This window comes from Ambystoma mexicanum, chromosome 7q (assembly GCF_040938575.1).
Source record: "Ambystoma mexicanum isolate Mex_15411 chromosome 7q, UKY_AmexF1_1, whole genome shotgun sequence".
NCBI lineage: Eukaryota > Metazoa > Chordata > Amphibia > Caudata > Ambystomatidae > Ambystoma > Ambystoma mexicanum.
The window spans coordinates 143,890,463-143,905,993 of NC_090941.1; the positions used below are offsets into that span (position 1 = coordinate 143,890,463).

Here is a 15,531-nt window from a genome sequence, read left to right on the forward strand (position 1 = left end):
ACATATGATTAATAGACCTAACATGTGCAGCAATACTTGGTAGAAGTTGTCAGTAGATGTCCATATGAGGCTGTTGTGCCATATGTTTGGCAGTGCCCCTGGCCTATGTTGGTCCTACTTAGTCTACCTCCGTCATAACATGGCCCCCTCCATAGCATTTCAAGCTTATGAAATGGTAATCTTTCTTATGTGTTTAAACCTGTCGGTCACGTTTGGGGTTAAATGTCATTCCATGTGATGTCGCCAGGGTCACAGATCATATGACATCACTTTTGTTTAATTGACACCCCAGCTGACACTGTTCCCAAACTCTCAGTCCTCACCAAGTGACAATGTTCTTGTGACTAAAGTATTGCCTCCTGTACCTTCTCTACGCTCTGCCAAATACTTTTAGATCCACCCTTCACACGCTCCTCCTCTTTAGTCTCCTTCGCTGTTTCTCCTAACATCCTCCTGCCATCTTCTTCCAACCACCTTCTTTCTGTCTCTACCCTCCACTTCCAGGGAATTTCTTTGAACTTTCTCTTTCTCCCACATTACTGTGATCCCAATTTGTTCCTTAGTCTTGTCCTGGTGTTTCCTGCCAACCTCCTGTCTGCCCTCCAACCACGTGTTTTCTTGGGATTTGTCTGCAAACTCCTTTCACAACTTGCCTAATCTCTTCTAGCCACCCTACATCCCTTTTTGTCCTTTCTAGTCCTCCTTGCCTCCGCCTTGGATGCCTTCTTACTCTTCCTCCGAGCCACCACCGTAGCCTCCTTTTGCCACTTCTCTTTGCCTACAGTCACCTCTGCCACTGAACTGTCAACTTTTTTTACTCCCACATCCCCATATAGGGACCTAGCAAGTGAGCTCGCCCTCACCTTGGGCGATCTCATTTGGTATTTTGAACATTTGCGCCTTTCAATTACATCCACAGTGGGACTGGAGCAAGCGGTAGGTCTCTGAATTTGAGCAAACCTGAATGTAGGGAAATGTCCTTGCATTGTGTTGTATAGTAATAATTAAGTATAGTATAATTTCGGTCTTGACTGCCATTTTGGAAAATCTGGCATGCTTTGCGGGTGCCGCAAAGCAGACTATCCTCCCTCACACTCTGTGAACCTGGAGCATCTGTGTATGCTGGGTCTTGGATGCCTCCAGCAGCCGGCGCTTATGCTCTTCTGTGAATTGGAAGCAGCTGTGTGCACTGTCACGGATGTCCGCGGCAGAAACCCATTGTTGGCAGGCTATGTAACCCTCACTGAAGTGGTTCCCTGTTTACACTACCACAAAGGGATCTGTAATTTAATGAATTACTAAAGGGACATGAGAACTCAAGGTTTTCCATCTATATGTCCCCTACCAAAGCACTTGGGCATGGTTGGGTGGTCTGTGGGATTCTCCGGGTGGGGTGGTCAAGGGGAATCTCAAGTCTGCCTCCTACGAGCCCAGCTCTACACCACTTAGGGTTGTCTTGTGACACCCACCTACCTCCTGGCGCACAGTCTAGGCACATTGTTGCACAAGGGAGTTAATTTTGTCTGTAATTGCATTCTCATAAAAAGGAACATACCTTGTAACCACTAGGCGAACACGCTATGATGCGACCCCGTATTGAAGGGATTGGTTCCAAGAAGAATTATGTTGTGTCAGATCTCTGTGGTGTAAGCAACCAGTTGGGGGTGAGGAGGTATATATTTGCTTAGTTCATTTTTCAAACCATTAAAGAGTTTGGTATTTGTTGTGGTCATATATTGGATTTGAACAATATCTGGGTGTTGCCTCTTTTCTAATTCACTTCCGTTCCGTGTATTGCAGGCATTTTTAAGGGCCTCATTAAGGTCCAAATTAGTGCAATGGGAGACAAAGTCGCCATCCTTTAATTGAGAGGTTGCACTAACCGATCACTGTGCTGCCGTAGGAGTGAGCCTTCATGCTTAAAGATGCAAGGAAGCTTATAAGACAATCTTATGTTTTAGTGGGAAGGTTAGGACACTGGTACTTGGTTAACCAGGCAGGACTACTGCCTGTTTGAGGCCCAAGGATCTAACCATGACACCACTAAACAGGCCGCCCCTTTTTCTCCCATGCACGCCTATGGCATTTTAATTATATGCCCAAAAACGTACGTCCCTTCCTCTAACTGCACAAATCCACCTATTATGAATAGGTTCAAGAACCAGATGTTTGAATGGTTGCTAGTTGTCAGTGCAAAGTGAATTGTAGAAGTATGCTTTGATGTAGTCAATTGAAAGGGGGTTCCCAAAATGGTTTGTAGTAAGAACTAATTTCCATGGCCAGTTACATAAATGAATTTCACATGAGCTTTCACACTCATGGCGTCACAGGAAGTGACACCAACAGACGTGCCACAACAGGAAGTGACATCACTTCAATTTGGAAAAAGACACAAAATTACATTATAAGTAAAATGAAAAACTCAACAAAAAATACATCACCTTCAAAATCATATTATATATACATACATACACGCGTATTAAATGTGCAAACATGGCTGACCAAATGTGCAAACATGGCTGACCAATAACTGGCATAAATTGCACCTTGTGCAATAAGAGAAATAATGGTACAGGCACCGACAACTGTATCTGGGCTATCACAAGTAGAAGTGTTAGAGACAGCGTAGGAGATATGTGGGCAATGGAAAGATGTTGCCCGTTGATGCTTAGGAAAGGAATGGGGAGAGGAGTCCTTATGGTAAGAGGGAAGTTGAAATGGAAGCGCTATGGGGTGGTAGCAATGGTATGTAAATTCAAAGATATGTCTGTGATCAGTTTTGAAGTGATATTGGATCTAAATCACAGATTGCAAGTTTGCAGAGGTTTGTTTCCCATATGTCGCTTATGGGAAAACCAGTAAAAATAATGACTCCACTAATGATAATGATTTGTTATTCCTCTTATACATCAATGAGGTTGTACGCCATGTTAGGCGAAGGAGCCTTGATCATCCCAAATTAAGGCTGGGAAGCATCCCTCTCGCCTCTTCGCAGATGAAGCTGTTCTGTTATTTACATCTGTTAAAGGCCTGGAAGTCACCCTGGGAGCATTTGTTGTAAAAAGGTCAATATTGGGAAACTAAGGCCATGGTCTTCCTGCCAAGATTTTAAAAATTCACTAAAATTCAACTCCAAATCAATGTTCAAGTATGTAACTTTGATTATCTTGGTGTAAGATTGCAGGATAGGGATCGCTGGACTCCACAGTTGGCTAAATCATGTGCAGCCTTAGACCAATACAGTGGTGCAGTCTGGAGATTTTTTTCTCACTCATGGACGAGGGGCTATTACACATGCCCTCACTGTATATAGTGCACAAACTAAAGCTGTGGCACATTATGGTGCTGAGATCTGGGGCAACTCCCCAGTCAAAAAGCTGGGCACAGTGAAGAGAGGCTTCCTTAAGTGCTTGCTCGGTTTGCCACCCTTTTGCCCGGGTATAGCAACCTATTTAGAACTGGGGCTGCATCCAATAGGTGCTGATGTTGCCCTTAGGCCTGTCCTATACTGGATTTGGGTATGGACCACACTGGAGCTTGGGGTGCACCGTGAGGTCATATTACACATGCTGGACTTAGAGGGTGGTCGCTCTTTACCCTGGTTTGCATATGTCAAGGGGTATTTGACTAGTTTCCATTTGGAATCCTACTGGACAAACCCATCAGGCATACCACCAGGCGCTGCTAATAGATTGAGGAGCCTGGTGCGGGAGGCCACAACACTAGATATGATTTGTGCTTTTGGCAATTTGGCAATGGGGGATTACTATCTGGAATGCAAACTGTCTCGGGTTTGAAACCTATCTGGATGTGGCCACACCCCTATTTGCTAGAAGCAAGTATACAAAGTTTAGGCTGGGTCAATTAAATCTGCCCTACCGCACATGCAAATGGGATGTAGAGAAAAATAACATTTGCCAGGCCTGCGGCCAAACTAAAGCGACCTTATGCCATTTCGTGTTCTTTTGTGAGAGGTATTCAGGCTTGAACAAGTATCTAAAACACTTTGCAATAACTATGGCATACGTCGAACAAATGACACGCTGTTATTGTTTCGCCACTTCCAGAATATCAACATCGCATACTTTGTGGCGTCTTATCTCTCCCATGCATGGTGTATGAGGTCTAGGTTTCTGAATAGTGATGGACCCAGGCGATAAATACTACCAATCTAATGATGGCTTAACTGGCCATCAATTATTTATTTAGGGGCCTGGTTTATAGCACATTCAAATGGTTGCTATATCCTGATAGTAATATATCTGAGTTTATTTTAGAGAGAACATAAGACACATACTGATCTGCACATATGCACTTGATGCTGATTTGCACAAGAATGTGTTTATATAATTCGACCTGCACTGACGATGTCAATATACAAAGTATTGAAGAGGAAACATGATTTCCCTGCAGGGAGGCATTGTTTATAATATGCCTTGGCCATCAATGCCTATACTGATTAATTGATTATAATCATGAGTTTTAAACTTGAATCGATACTAAATATTTTATCTTATGTATACATATGAATTATGTATGTAATACTGTGTGTTTATGTATTGTGCCTAATACTATCACGAATAAAAGCCTATGATGATGATTTGGTATTTATGTAGCACTTTCGCCAAAGTTTTGACGCATAAGCTGCTACACTCACAGGTACGGGCTACAAACGCAACATCATGACAATCGCTCAGGTTCCTGTCCTGTTCTTTGCTGTATATCTTGCCATGTGCGTAACAAGTAACGACAAGAACTGCATAGTTTACCAACATACCTCTCGCCATCGTCATTCGTGCCAGATTCCATTTTACTCAGTAAATGCATGAAGCCTGGGCTGATACCTTTTATGTTCATTTTCTGTAGTAAAACCTGATACCATTATGTTCAGCTTGCACGGTGCAAGGCCTGGTATTATTGGGCCTATTAAGCACAGATGGCCTGGTACCATTGTGCCAAGTTAGCACATCATGGCATCTGCACATGCTCCCAGATTGTGTGCTTACATTTTATTACTTTATCAATTCTAGATTTGAACACAAACATTCATTCTAATTCAATTTGTTCCAGTGAATTTACATTGTGACTTGAATTTAGTCAATCCTTTCCCTGCAAGATCCCACGCATCTAAGCAGAATCCAGCTTTTCACCTTCTTGGTTCCAACTATTCCCACTCTTCTTCCCCACCCAATTTGCTTTCTCTCCTCCACACGTCTGTCTGGTTAGACGCACATGGACACGATACATAATCTGGGCAAGCCTCCGTGTCTGGGGACCACTGTGGTGGTAAATGTATAAATGATTGCAACATTAAATTACTCTTTTTCCACTGTGTAGTTCAGTAAATATTGAGTCATCTTTTACTTTTGACCTTTTGTATGCTAATTTGCATAGAATATTTTTTTAATTGGCAACAGTACAAATGATTGTAAAAATGAAGTCTAAAGAAAATGAAGAGGTAAAACTAGCATTCTAAAAATAAAATAAGATGAAATACGGAGAAAGCAAAAATATGCCATCTTTAAAATTTAGTAAAGCAATTGGCAGAGCCATGGCCCCACAAGAGCGAATGCTATTAGGGCTGCCTTGTGGGCCATGGCGGCCACAGCAGCAGCTTGCTGTGTCCTACTTCTGGAGGGATGAGTTTGTGTTTTGTGTGGGGCCAAATGTTTAAGAAGGGTGTCGCAGGGCGTTGTGCGTCCACCTCAGCGCCGACTCTCCCATCCCATTGTTTACTGATTTTCCGAGTTGGTAAAAAAATGTTTACTGTGATCATTTTAGTGAGTTATTTGTTGCATTTTGTAATTTGTTGACTGGGATGTTCACAATTTTAATTGGCGATTTGAGGGGCATGAACCTGATGTATGAAGTCCCTCTCTACCAGGGCTGTGTGATCGCTGTCTGCTAGACAATAGGCCAACAAGCGGGCATGGATGGTTGGCCAGTCGCTCCGGTTGCCCATTAGGGAGTAATGTGGGGTATGGGTTGGTTTTTGGGACATTCTCCCTGCAATATATCTTATAAATTGTTAGAACTCTTGACAGGCGGTAGGGCAATGTCAGTAGTCACTGGTGGGTCAGAAGGAGCTTCCGTAGACTTAGTCAATTCAACTTGTAACAATCATGAGGTCATGAAAATTGTGTGCAATGAATGCAGTCTTTACCTCCCAAATATTGTCAAAACCAGTTATTGACGTTACTTCATCAAACCAGGGCAGACACATGTGCATCCCTTATAGTTTGGAGTAGGTGAGAACAGAGGAATGTTGGAGTAGCGATTGACTCAGATGTACTGTGCCCTGTTTTTCTGAGAATATATCTTCAATGCTGGAAATAGATAAATTTAAATAATGAGGCTATGGGTTTAGGTGGGGGAGAAATGGTGGGTATTCCACGACACCTTAAATCAATAAGAAATCAAGGGTGTGTGTACACAAAACTAGGGGGGGTTCTGGGAGTCCCTGTACCAGCACAAAAGCAGACCATTTACCTGTTCTTGGGAGACACAGCTCCACCTCACTGATGAGGCCCGACTAGGCCGAAACACGTGTCTGGGATTGCTGTTGGTACTCTTGTTCAGAGGAGAATTGCCTAGCATGTCGGTGCTGGACTGCTCAGGAAATTTCTCCTTCGTGAAAGGGACAGTGAGCTAAAGACTTGGTAGAGACTCTCCTGGGGGCCATCCACCCAAGAACAGGTTAATGGGCTCTGTTCGTGCTGGTAGAGGGACTCCCAGAACCCCCCTTGTTTTGCATAAATATATATATATATAAATAAATCAGTGCCCCAAAGATTATATATATATATATATATATATATATATATATATATATATATATATATATATATATATATATATATATATATATATATATATATATATATATATATATATATATAATATAAAATCTTTGGGGCACTGATTTCTAACAGGCAAAGTGAGTGGCACTCTTCACAGTAGTTTTGATAAATAAAGCATTCGGATTCCAAAATGTTGGTTGGTAGAAAAAAGTTTTCTTTATTTGGATCCTTACAACTCGGCAAGCAACATTTAAAAGTTAAAATTACAGGCCATCAAAATATGGCACTCCCATAGTGCAAAAAAATGCGAGTTTTCGGGCGTTAACGCATTTCGCAGCAAATCTCGACGCTTGTTAACAACTACAAGCCCACAACAACCAGTGAGTTTTAAAACATTAGTGCAGAGCATACGGGAAACACTGGAGATTATTTTAGTCAAAATAGAAGGACTCCCTTTACCAATGCACATCTTGTCTAGCGAAAGCATGGTGGCCATCTTATAATGTGACAGAGGTAGTGCTTTTTACTCTTATATGCAGCTTTTCTACACAAGACACATGAACAGTACCCCTCGTGCATCGACTATTTTGAATTGTGCTCAAGTATCCTCTGTTTTAGGGATTCCGTGCATTTTTAAAACAGTGTCTGACATTTCAAATCTAAAGTCATATGGATGCCCGACTTGCCACAGAATTATAAACAGCCACACAGACATTTAACTAATTTTTTACACAGAGTTCTACCAAACAAGTGCACAATGCACTAACAGGGTTATGGGCCACCCAGCCCCAATGTGCGATTTAACGCCTAGTGGCTTAATTGATCAGCATAGCATTGACTTTCTCAGAACCCTTGTATTTCATGAAATGCATATTGCACAAATGGCTATGTTGGTTTGTGATCCAGTTGTCCCATCTTTGGCTTACAATCGGCAGCACAATTCTTATTCTACGCAGTACATTGGGATCCTATGATATGTCGGTAGAAAGATGATGCATACTACAATGGCAGTCACTCTGATAGTGTGGCTGTTATATATATATATATATATATATATGTGTGTGTAATTTTTTTTTTCTTTTTTAAATGGCCCATTTCGTTTTTTTTATTTCTTCATTTCAAATGTCTTTTAATTTTAAACTGTAAACAATAAAAATACCTTACTTTTATACCGCTCTTCCGTTTGGATTATTCCCTGATATTAAAACATAGCATCATTTTATCATTCAAGTGAAAATTGCTTGGATTCGTGAGGCTAGTCTCATTAATTTCCAAAGGCAAAAGAAAACCCATTTGTGGTTTTCTGTGCAAAGGTGATTCTGAGGGAAAATCACACTTAGTGGGGAGTGAATTAAATTGGTGAATGCTAGCACGTATTATAGATGTACCGCATCTGGAGGTTTGGGAATAAAACTCCATATTGAAGATCTTTTTTGTTATATACATGGGGGAGAATTGGTGATTAAAAATTGCTTCGAGTCTTCTGAGGATACATCTCGACATTATTTTGTCATGCTTTATGGCACCTGGACATCCTAGCCTTGCGTGAATGTAATATCAGTACTTTGATTGTGAATGATCAGTAAATGATGTCTCCCTCCAATAAAAGACTCAACATGAAAGATGGTGAAGATTCTCACTTTGTTTTGGCAAATGCCGATCTGCATATGCCCACGCTTTTACTTTATTAGCACTGCTAGGCAATACTCATTCTGAGATTTACCCACCGCCTTCAACAGGGCAGATGCATTCTGGGAGCTTACGCTCAACTCATGATGACTGAGTCATCTGGCAGATTTTGATTGTGCAACCACATTTGATCCGACTGGTCTTCCTTCTGTTTAACAAGTGATCAAGTGATCAATTTTGGAAAGGGTGACCGAGCACCAGATGGGTTTTGCAAATTCCTGACCCATATCAGGGGGACATGAATTCAAGTTGCAAGCTACTAGCAACCCATCAAAGTCATTGCAGATTTTGCACCCTGCCAATACTGTATCTTGCTGCTTCCAGTGGTATTGCAGGTGGGTGGGGGGCGGGCGGGGAGGGCTGGGCCACTACTCTGTTTAGTGTTCTCTCGCAATAAATCGAGTATGTACAGTCCTGCACACAAATTTGTGTTAACCTCCAGACTATTCCTCCACCCTCCTTAGGGTTGGGAAATTCACACCGCCGGGACATCCACATACTTCTCGGAACATTTTCCCCATCCCGTAACCTGCCTGAAAAACCAACCACAAAAGCCAAGAGTTAATGCATCATGGGCTCTTGCGTATTTTGGTGCTGCCAATCTCCTGCTCTGTCAGTTTCTTTCGGACAGTGAATCTCCCCTTCAGGCTCTGGCTATTGAGGTGGTAGACTCCTCATGCCTCATGCCGAGGGAGTGGCTTTCACTGCTTGTTAACTGCATCTAGCTCTGTCGTTTCGTTAATCAGGGCAGATTTGTAAAGACCTAACTTTACCACTTCAATTTCCATAGTTTGGTGTTTTACTCAGGAAGAACCACTAATCGGAAATATTGACAGTAGCCTGGTTCAAGAGTTTATCCCTTCTAATAAGGAACCTCCTGTGGGCCTCAAATTGACGCCACTTTCCAATGGCGTAACAGGAAGTTGCTAAATGACAAATTGCTGAGGGTCATCCATTTTAGTGAGTTCCCTGCTTTTTTTCAAATATGCTTACTCAGAGCGAAGGGGGCAAGATTAAAGGTGATTGGTGCACGCAGTGGAGGTAGAATTAAACATTGACATTCTAGTGGTTTTCGACCCCTTTCACATGAATATTTGCTGCCCACTTTTCATTGTGTACAACGCTTTTATCCTGTACATTAATCTTTTTGTCTTGTATTCTTAGTCGACACCTAGAAGTATTTGCCATTTTTCGTGATGCATATTTTAAGCCATATATTATTATTTTCCAAAGTATTCCTTGACCCTAAATGCCCGCGAGGCGTTTGTTGGGGTGAGTGAAGAGGTGGGGATTTTGGTTGCTGTTGTAAATTACACTTCCTTGCTCCAAGGCGCAAGCTGTCCGGAATAGAAGGCTGGTTTTGGTCCATCAGTGCGATTTGTATTATAAGCTGTGCCGTTACAGTTATTTCCGTTTCTTTTCAGAAATGCCAAGAAGCAGGAAATCATTAAAGCGTACAGAAAGTTAGCACAGCAGTGGCATCCTGATAACTTCCAGGATGAACAGAAGAAAAAGAAAGCAGAGGAAAGATTTATTGACATAGCATCAGCGAAGGAAGTACTCACGGATCCAGGTAATGCTACTGGCCACTCCACTCCCAAGAGTGCATTCATTTCTTTCTCCGTAAAACTTATGATCGTTTCGCAAAATACTATGGATGTTTTCAGAACTAAATAATACTGTAAGTTTTAACTTTGATAGTGCGTTTCAGGAGCTGACATTCTCTGGAACACAGCCCCACTTAAATTTCACTTTCTTTCATTGGTTCCCTTTTTTCTGATCTGGAGTCTAATACTACTCCCTTCATGAAGGAGAATTCCATTTGTGACATATTGATTTTGGAGTGTCTTTTTTTAAAAATTGAATACAAATTATGCAGAAAAAGCGTGAAGCCTCCACCCATCTGGTTGCAATGCAGTCCTGTTGCTGTTTACTCGTCAGGTTATTTTATTTGTTATTGTTGATTTATATAGCATCCGCTGCAAAAATATTACTTCATGCTGCTCGAAGATGGGTTTTGAAGGGAGATAAAACAACAATGGGGAAACACAATAAACTGATTATCCACAAGCCTTGGAAAAATCTGATTACAACAGGTTTAAAGGGAGAGGCAGGAGTTGGAAGAGCAAGTTGGAAGAGCAAGGCCAAAAACGTGCTATAAACGAGCAGGATTAGTGTGAGAGTACGCTTGAGAAGAGGAAATCTCAATACGTCTGCTCATGGAGGCTGTGAACTGTTGATGCTGAACTGCGAGACCCAGGCACTTGCAGTCACCCACTAGAACTGGAGCTTTTGGAGGGACTCATTGGCCGTCGTCCTAAACAGGTTGATGCCATCAAACAGCATTTCCAGGAGTTTAGCCTGAACATCCTGGATGAAACCCGAGGTCCTCCTCCACCTCAACACCATCCTGTTGCCAAGGTATGTGCTGAACAGTCAGCCATGTCCAGGCAAGGCTGTATAATTTGGTGGGATGCCTACCTGCAATCATTGACCAGAGCCTTGAAGCCCTCTCGTCTCTCCCACAGGCCGGTGATTTGCAACTGCAGACCAGGGACCAAAAGAGAATTTGGTCAGGGCACAAGAGGCATTGATGGCCCTTAGGCCTAGACCCTTAGGCCTAAAATCTTCCTCCCCAGTTTTCTATTCTTACCCTCTTGGTCAGGGGGTAAAAATGGGATTGAGGCTCTCTTCAGGTTTGCCGTGGCAGCTTGGGTGACACGGCTCTCAGAGGAGTCCTGGCAGGAAATAAAAGCTGGGTCAGAAGGTGCCGGGCCCTATGCTGATTTGCTGAGTCCATGTCCATAGCCTGGACCGAAGCTGGCTTCATTCATAACTCTAGGACCAGGGTTTCTGCTGCCGGGTTAAAATGTAGTAAGGGCTACCTTTGCCAACCTTCGTCAAGAATGTCCATCAGCTCAAATTGATCTTTGGGCCTGAAAAGTGCTAATGACGCTATGGTCTCTATCACCTTGGGCACCAGGCACTGAAATGAAGCCTGAGGTTTCCCCATAGTTGGTGCAGGAAGCATGTCCAGTGGGGGCTTCGATGTATGAGACAGTGAGTCGGCTGTTCGAGGGCTAGCTGGGTCGAGCCATGGTTGTAACCCCTAGCCTGTGACCCCTCCCCCGCAGTTCGGATCGTGTCCCGGTATCAAGCAGTGGGTTTGGGCCTAGCAAGATCACAATGCAAGGTCAAGCTGATTCGAAAAGCAAGCAATAGTTTGCATTGGTGGAGGAGCGCAAAAGCCAGCGCTGTTTTCCCTTTCGTTCCAAGTGCAGTGAACATGGAGCGACTGGTTTAGTGCAGCAGAACAGGGTGCCTCAGCTTGTCTGGTTCTGCTGCTGCTTGGAGGTCCACTCTGGGGGACTTGGACAGGATGGTTCCCTTCAGGGTCTGCTCTCTCAGCTTTCGGAGATTCCAGTGCAGAGTAGCCGGTCCTGACCCACAGCAAAAGTTCACCCCCAATGGGCACTCGGGGAGCTCTCTTCTGCATCGGATGGCTCCTTCACCTAAGGCTGAGGGCTTTGGAAAATGCAACTTTCCCAAAGGAAGTCCCAGGAGTTCCTCTCTAGTGCTTCAGAATGCATCTTTAGTGTGTCCTGCGAGTATCTGAAGAAAGGGTGGCGACCCTGTCTTTTTAAAGGTAAAAGTCCCCAGATGATTAGACTAAAGCTGGCCTGCCTTGGTGGTGCAATCCCTGCTCCTAAGTGGAGTGGGCTTTGTCATACCCAAGGTGCTTTGCTTCAGCAGAAGAGGAGGGAGGGGACATGCAAGAGAAAGAGTGAAACAAATTATGTCAGTCTCCTTCCATTGACCACCACACTCCTGCCTACTCTAAACCTGCCCCTTCCCATCTCACTAAGAACACAGGCCTTTAGCGATGCAGCACCCTGGTTTGAGGCTATCCCTTTTGAATGGGTGTGCTCCTTTGAAGCCCAGGCCCAGGAGAGCTGCCTGCTGTGTGGCTGTCTCTGGCGGTGGGTGTTACCTGCCCTCACAAAGAGATAAAAAGAGGCTGGTCCTCCAGGTTCCTGTCCTGCCATTTGGCAGTCCCACCCAGCTGGCCAGAATACACATCACTTTCCACAGCAGAGCTGGCTCACAGGAGCGGACACATGTGCAATAGCAATTGGAGTGTGGAGGCCGTGATCAGCAGTAGTGCTATGTACGATGCCTAAACCCAGGCATACCTTTATTTTAGAGTTTACAACCATTATGGGGTACTTATGAGCATCGTAGTGTTGGTATAGGGGGGGCCTATCTTAAATGCTGCTGCTGCGCTGCAGAGACTTGGCTGGTGCTGCTGTCGAGTCAGAATCATGTAACCTTTGAACCTGCTCAACGCCACGGGTAGAGCGGGGTGCAGATCAGGCTACTGATGCAGCAGGGCAAAAGTACACTATGCTTTTGCCATGGAGTTGACAGAAAGGGGGATCTGGTTAATGGATTACCCCTTCGGAGATGGAATTACCTGCATCACGTTATTTATTAATACAAATCAAAAAAGCTGGGGCTTTGCACCCTTGCCAGATGACAATTAATCACATTTATTTTCATTTCGCATTTTATTGTGTTGGCGTATGTGGTTATGTACGTCATTGTTGGTAGCATCTCTTCTACCATATAAAAAGGTACTGTCTCTGTAGGACCCCCAGCTCAAGCAGAGGCCTCAGAATGGGATGATAAAGGGTGAGGCTTCTTAGCCTCCACCTATCTCTAGTCGACACTAGATCTTGCTCATCTGCCATGAACAGAAAAGACACCTACACTCAACTGTATTTCTAAAATGTATGTACAGCCCACGTTGTGGCCACATTTGTTGAACAATGCTTCCCACAGATAAATGTCACTGGCTACAGTGGAATTGGATCTCTGGAAATGTCTGATCTTCTCCAGCATGCGGTCTGGCATGGATTCACATGCTCATGAATATTCCCCGTCGTCAGGCTGGGAATCCTCGGTAAAGAAAAAACCAGTATCAATTTCGTTTCTGATCTGTCTTTCGTAGTAATAACCAATCACTGGTCTCTGCGTCATACTGACCACAGCCAATGACTGCCCTCTACCTAAGCACCGCCTCTGGCAGCCATCTTCGGATTTTTACCGCACGTTCATGTGTTGGGATCCTCGTGCTATTGCTCTCGAGCGTTAGTGCTATTTTTTCACATTCTTTCTCAAAAAACTTCGTTTTTTCGGTCAAAAGAGCCTCAAGCTCCATCGACTCTCCATCCGATCAACGGGGACCCGTGTCGGATTCGTCTGCGCCCCTCAAGGGTGAAGATCTCGTCGAGCTACGCTTTTGGAGGATTCCAGAAGTTTCTCAGGCCCGGACATGGCCCAGGAGAAGGGAAGCTCGACGCCCGGAAAGCTGTTCAGGATCTGCCCTGGATGCCAGCTGCAGAACGTCTTTAAGGAGGACGAACACTCCTTTTGTCTCTACTGCTTACATGAGGACAAGACGCACGTGGAGAAGGACTGTGCGTTTTGCGGCAATATGTCGGAGCGGACCATGAAGGACCGCCATCAACGTCTCGCCAACTGGCTGGAAGGGAAGAGCCCGTCAGGCGAGAAGAAGAGGAAGAAATCCGAGCGGTCTTCTAAGACCTTTGAGGACGCCCCGGCGACGGGGGTCCAACACAAGGCCAAGCACCGCGAGTCCGCTGGCACCGGGAGCGCCGATCGGTCGGGCTCTACGGGCGCCAGGCAGGGCGCACCCTCCCCGGCACCTTCAGCCACGAGCCAACGCTCTGGGTCGGGTAAGAGGAAGGGCGAGCACCAGGCGAAGCTCCTGGAGAGGCCCCGGTCGAGCTCGAAGGCCCCATCGGAGGGGGAGCGAGGCAGTGTCCCCCCCCTCAAGGATAAGGCGGTGAGCGCACCTAAGGTGGTGAAGGCCTTAATCCATCCGGCCAAGCCCTCTATCGATACTGTCGCGGCGGCCCTGGCTCAGCCTGTGGAGGCTACACCAGTGGTGGCGACCTTGGGGCTCAGAGTCTCCCTGCCACCTCGGAGGGAGTCCTCTTTTGTGCCCATCGATAGGACCCCCGTGAAACCCCCGGCGGGGAAGAAAAAGGGGGGGGCAGGGCGTCGTCGTAGATTCGGCCTCAACCTCAGAGGAAGAGCTGATTGAGGTCTTAAGCCACGGCCTTGGCGTGGAAGAAGACCGGCCCGTCGGGATGGATCCCGACGCAGGTGACGACGACATCGTCGAGGGTGCCGACGGGGCTCCTGATCGCCTGTCGGATTCCCCTCTGCCAGTGCCGCAAGACAACTCGGCGGCCATTTTGTTGGCTATACAGTCCTTATGTTCAGAGATAAGGACGAGACTACCGTTGCCGACGGAGGAACCTCTCCCGTCGGGGGATCCTGAACCGGGACCTTCTGGTGCTCCCCCGCCCAAGAAAAGAAGGATTCACCCCCCAACTCCTTTTCAGCCGTCGCGCCCCGTCCAGCCCTCCTCCCCGTCCACCTGAGGGGATGATACGGGGACTGACACGGCAGCGACGGGTACGGACGACGAGGTATACGACGAGGATCTACCGTCGTCACCTCCCACCAGGGTTTCTCCGCCCGACGAGATTGGATCGTTCCACTCCATGATCGCCAGGGCGTCCGAGCTTTTCCAACTCTGCCCTGAGGAGAAGAAAAAGGAAGGATTCCTTTATCAACGGCGCAAGGCCAAGAGGAAGACGGTCCTCGCGGTGCCTCTACTGGACGACATTTGGGATGAGGGCCTCGCCCTCCTCAAGAACCCTTCCACGACGCCAGCTAGAAGAGACCGGTACGAGAAGAAGTACCGGGTCCCGGACGCGGCCCCCCTGTGCCTCCGGGCGCAGCCTACCCCGGACTCCGTCGTCTCCGCGGCGGCCAGGAAGAAAGCGGGGGGGGGGGTGCGGCCTCCACATCGACTTCCCCACCGGACGGCGAGGGAAAGAAATTGGACTCTATGGGACGCAGGGTCATCTCGTCGGCAGCGACGACGATTAAAGCGGCCAACGCCTTGGCTATCGTGGCCCGCTACGACAGGGAGTTATGGTACAAA

At 45.8% G+C, this 15,531-nt stretch overlaps 1 protein-coding gene across 2 annotated transcripts in view; it reads left to right on the top strand.

Moving 5' to 3' along the window:
- The window catches only part of DNAJC3 (DnaJ heat shock protein family (Hsp40) member C3), a 534,981-nt gene that overhangs the window by 486,165 nt on the left and 33,285 nt on the right, over positions 1-15,531 (top strand). For both annotated transcript variants that reach the window (XM_069640694.1, XM_069640695.1), the window contains exon 11: positions 9,914-10,062. In XM_069640694.1, coding sequence (XP_069496795.1) covers positions 9,914-10,062 — 149 coding nt within the window. The remainder of the gene's footprint in view (positions 1-9,913; positions 10,063-15,531) is intronic.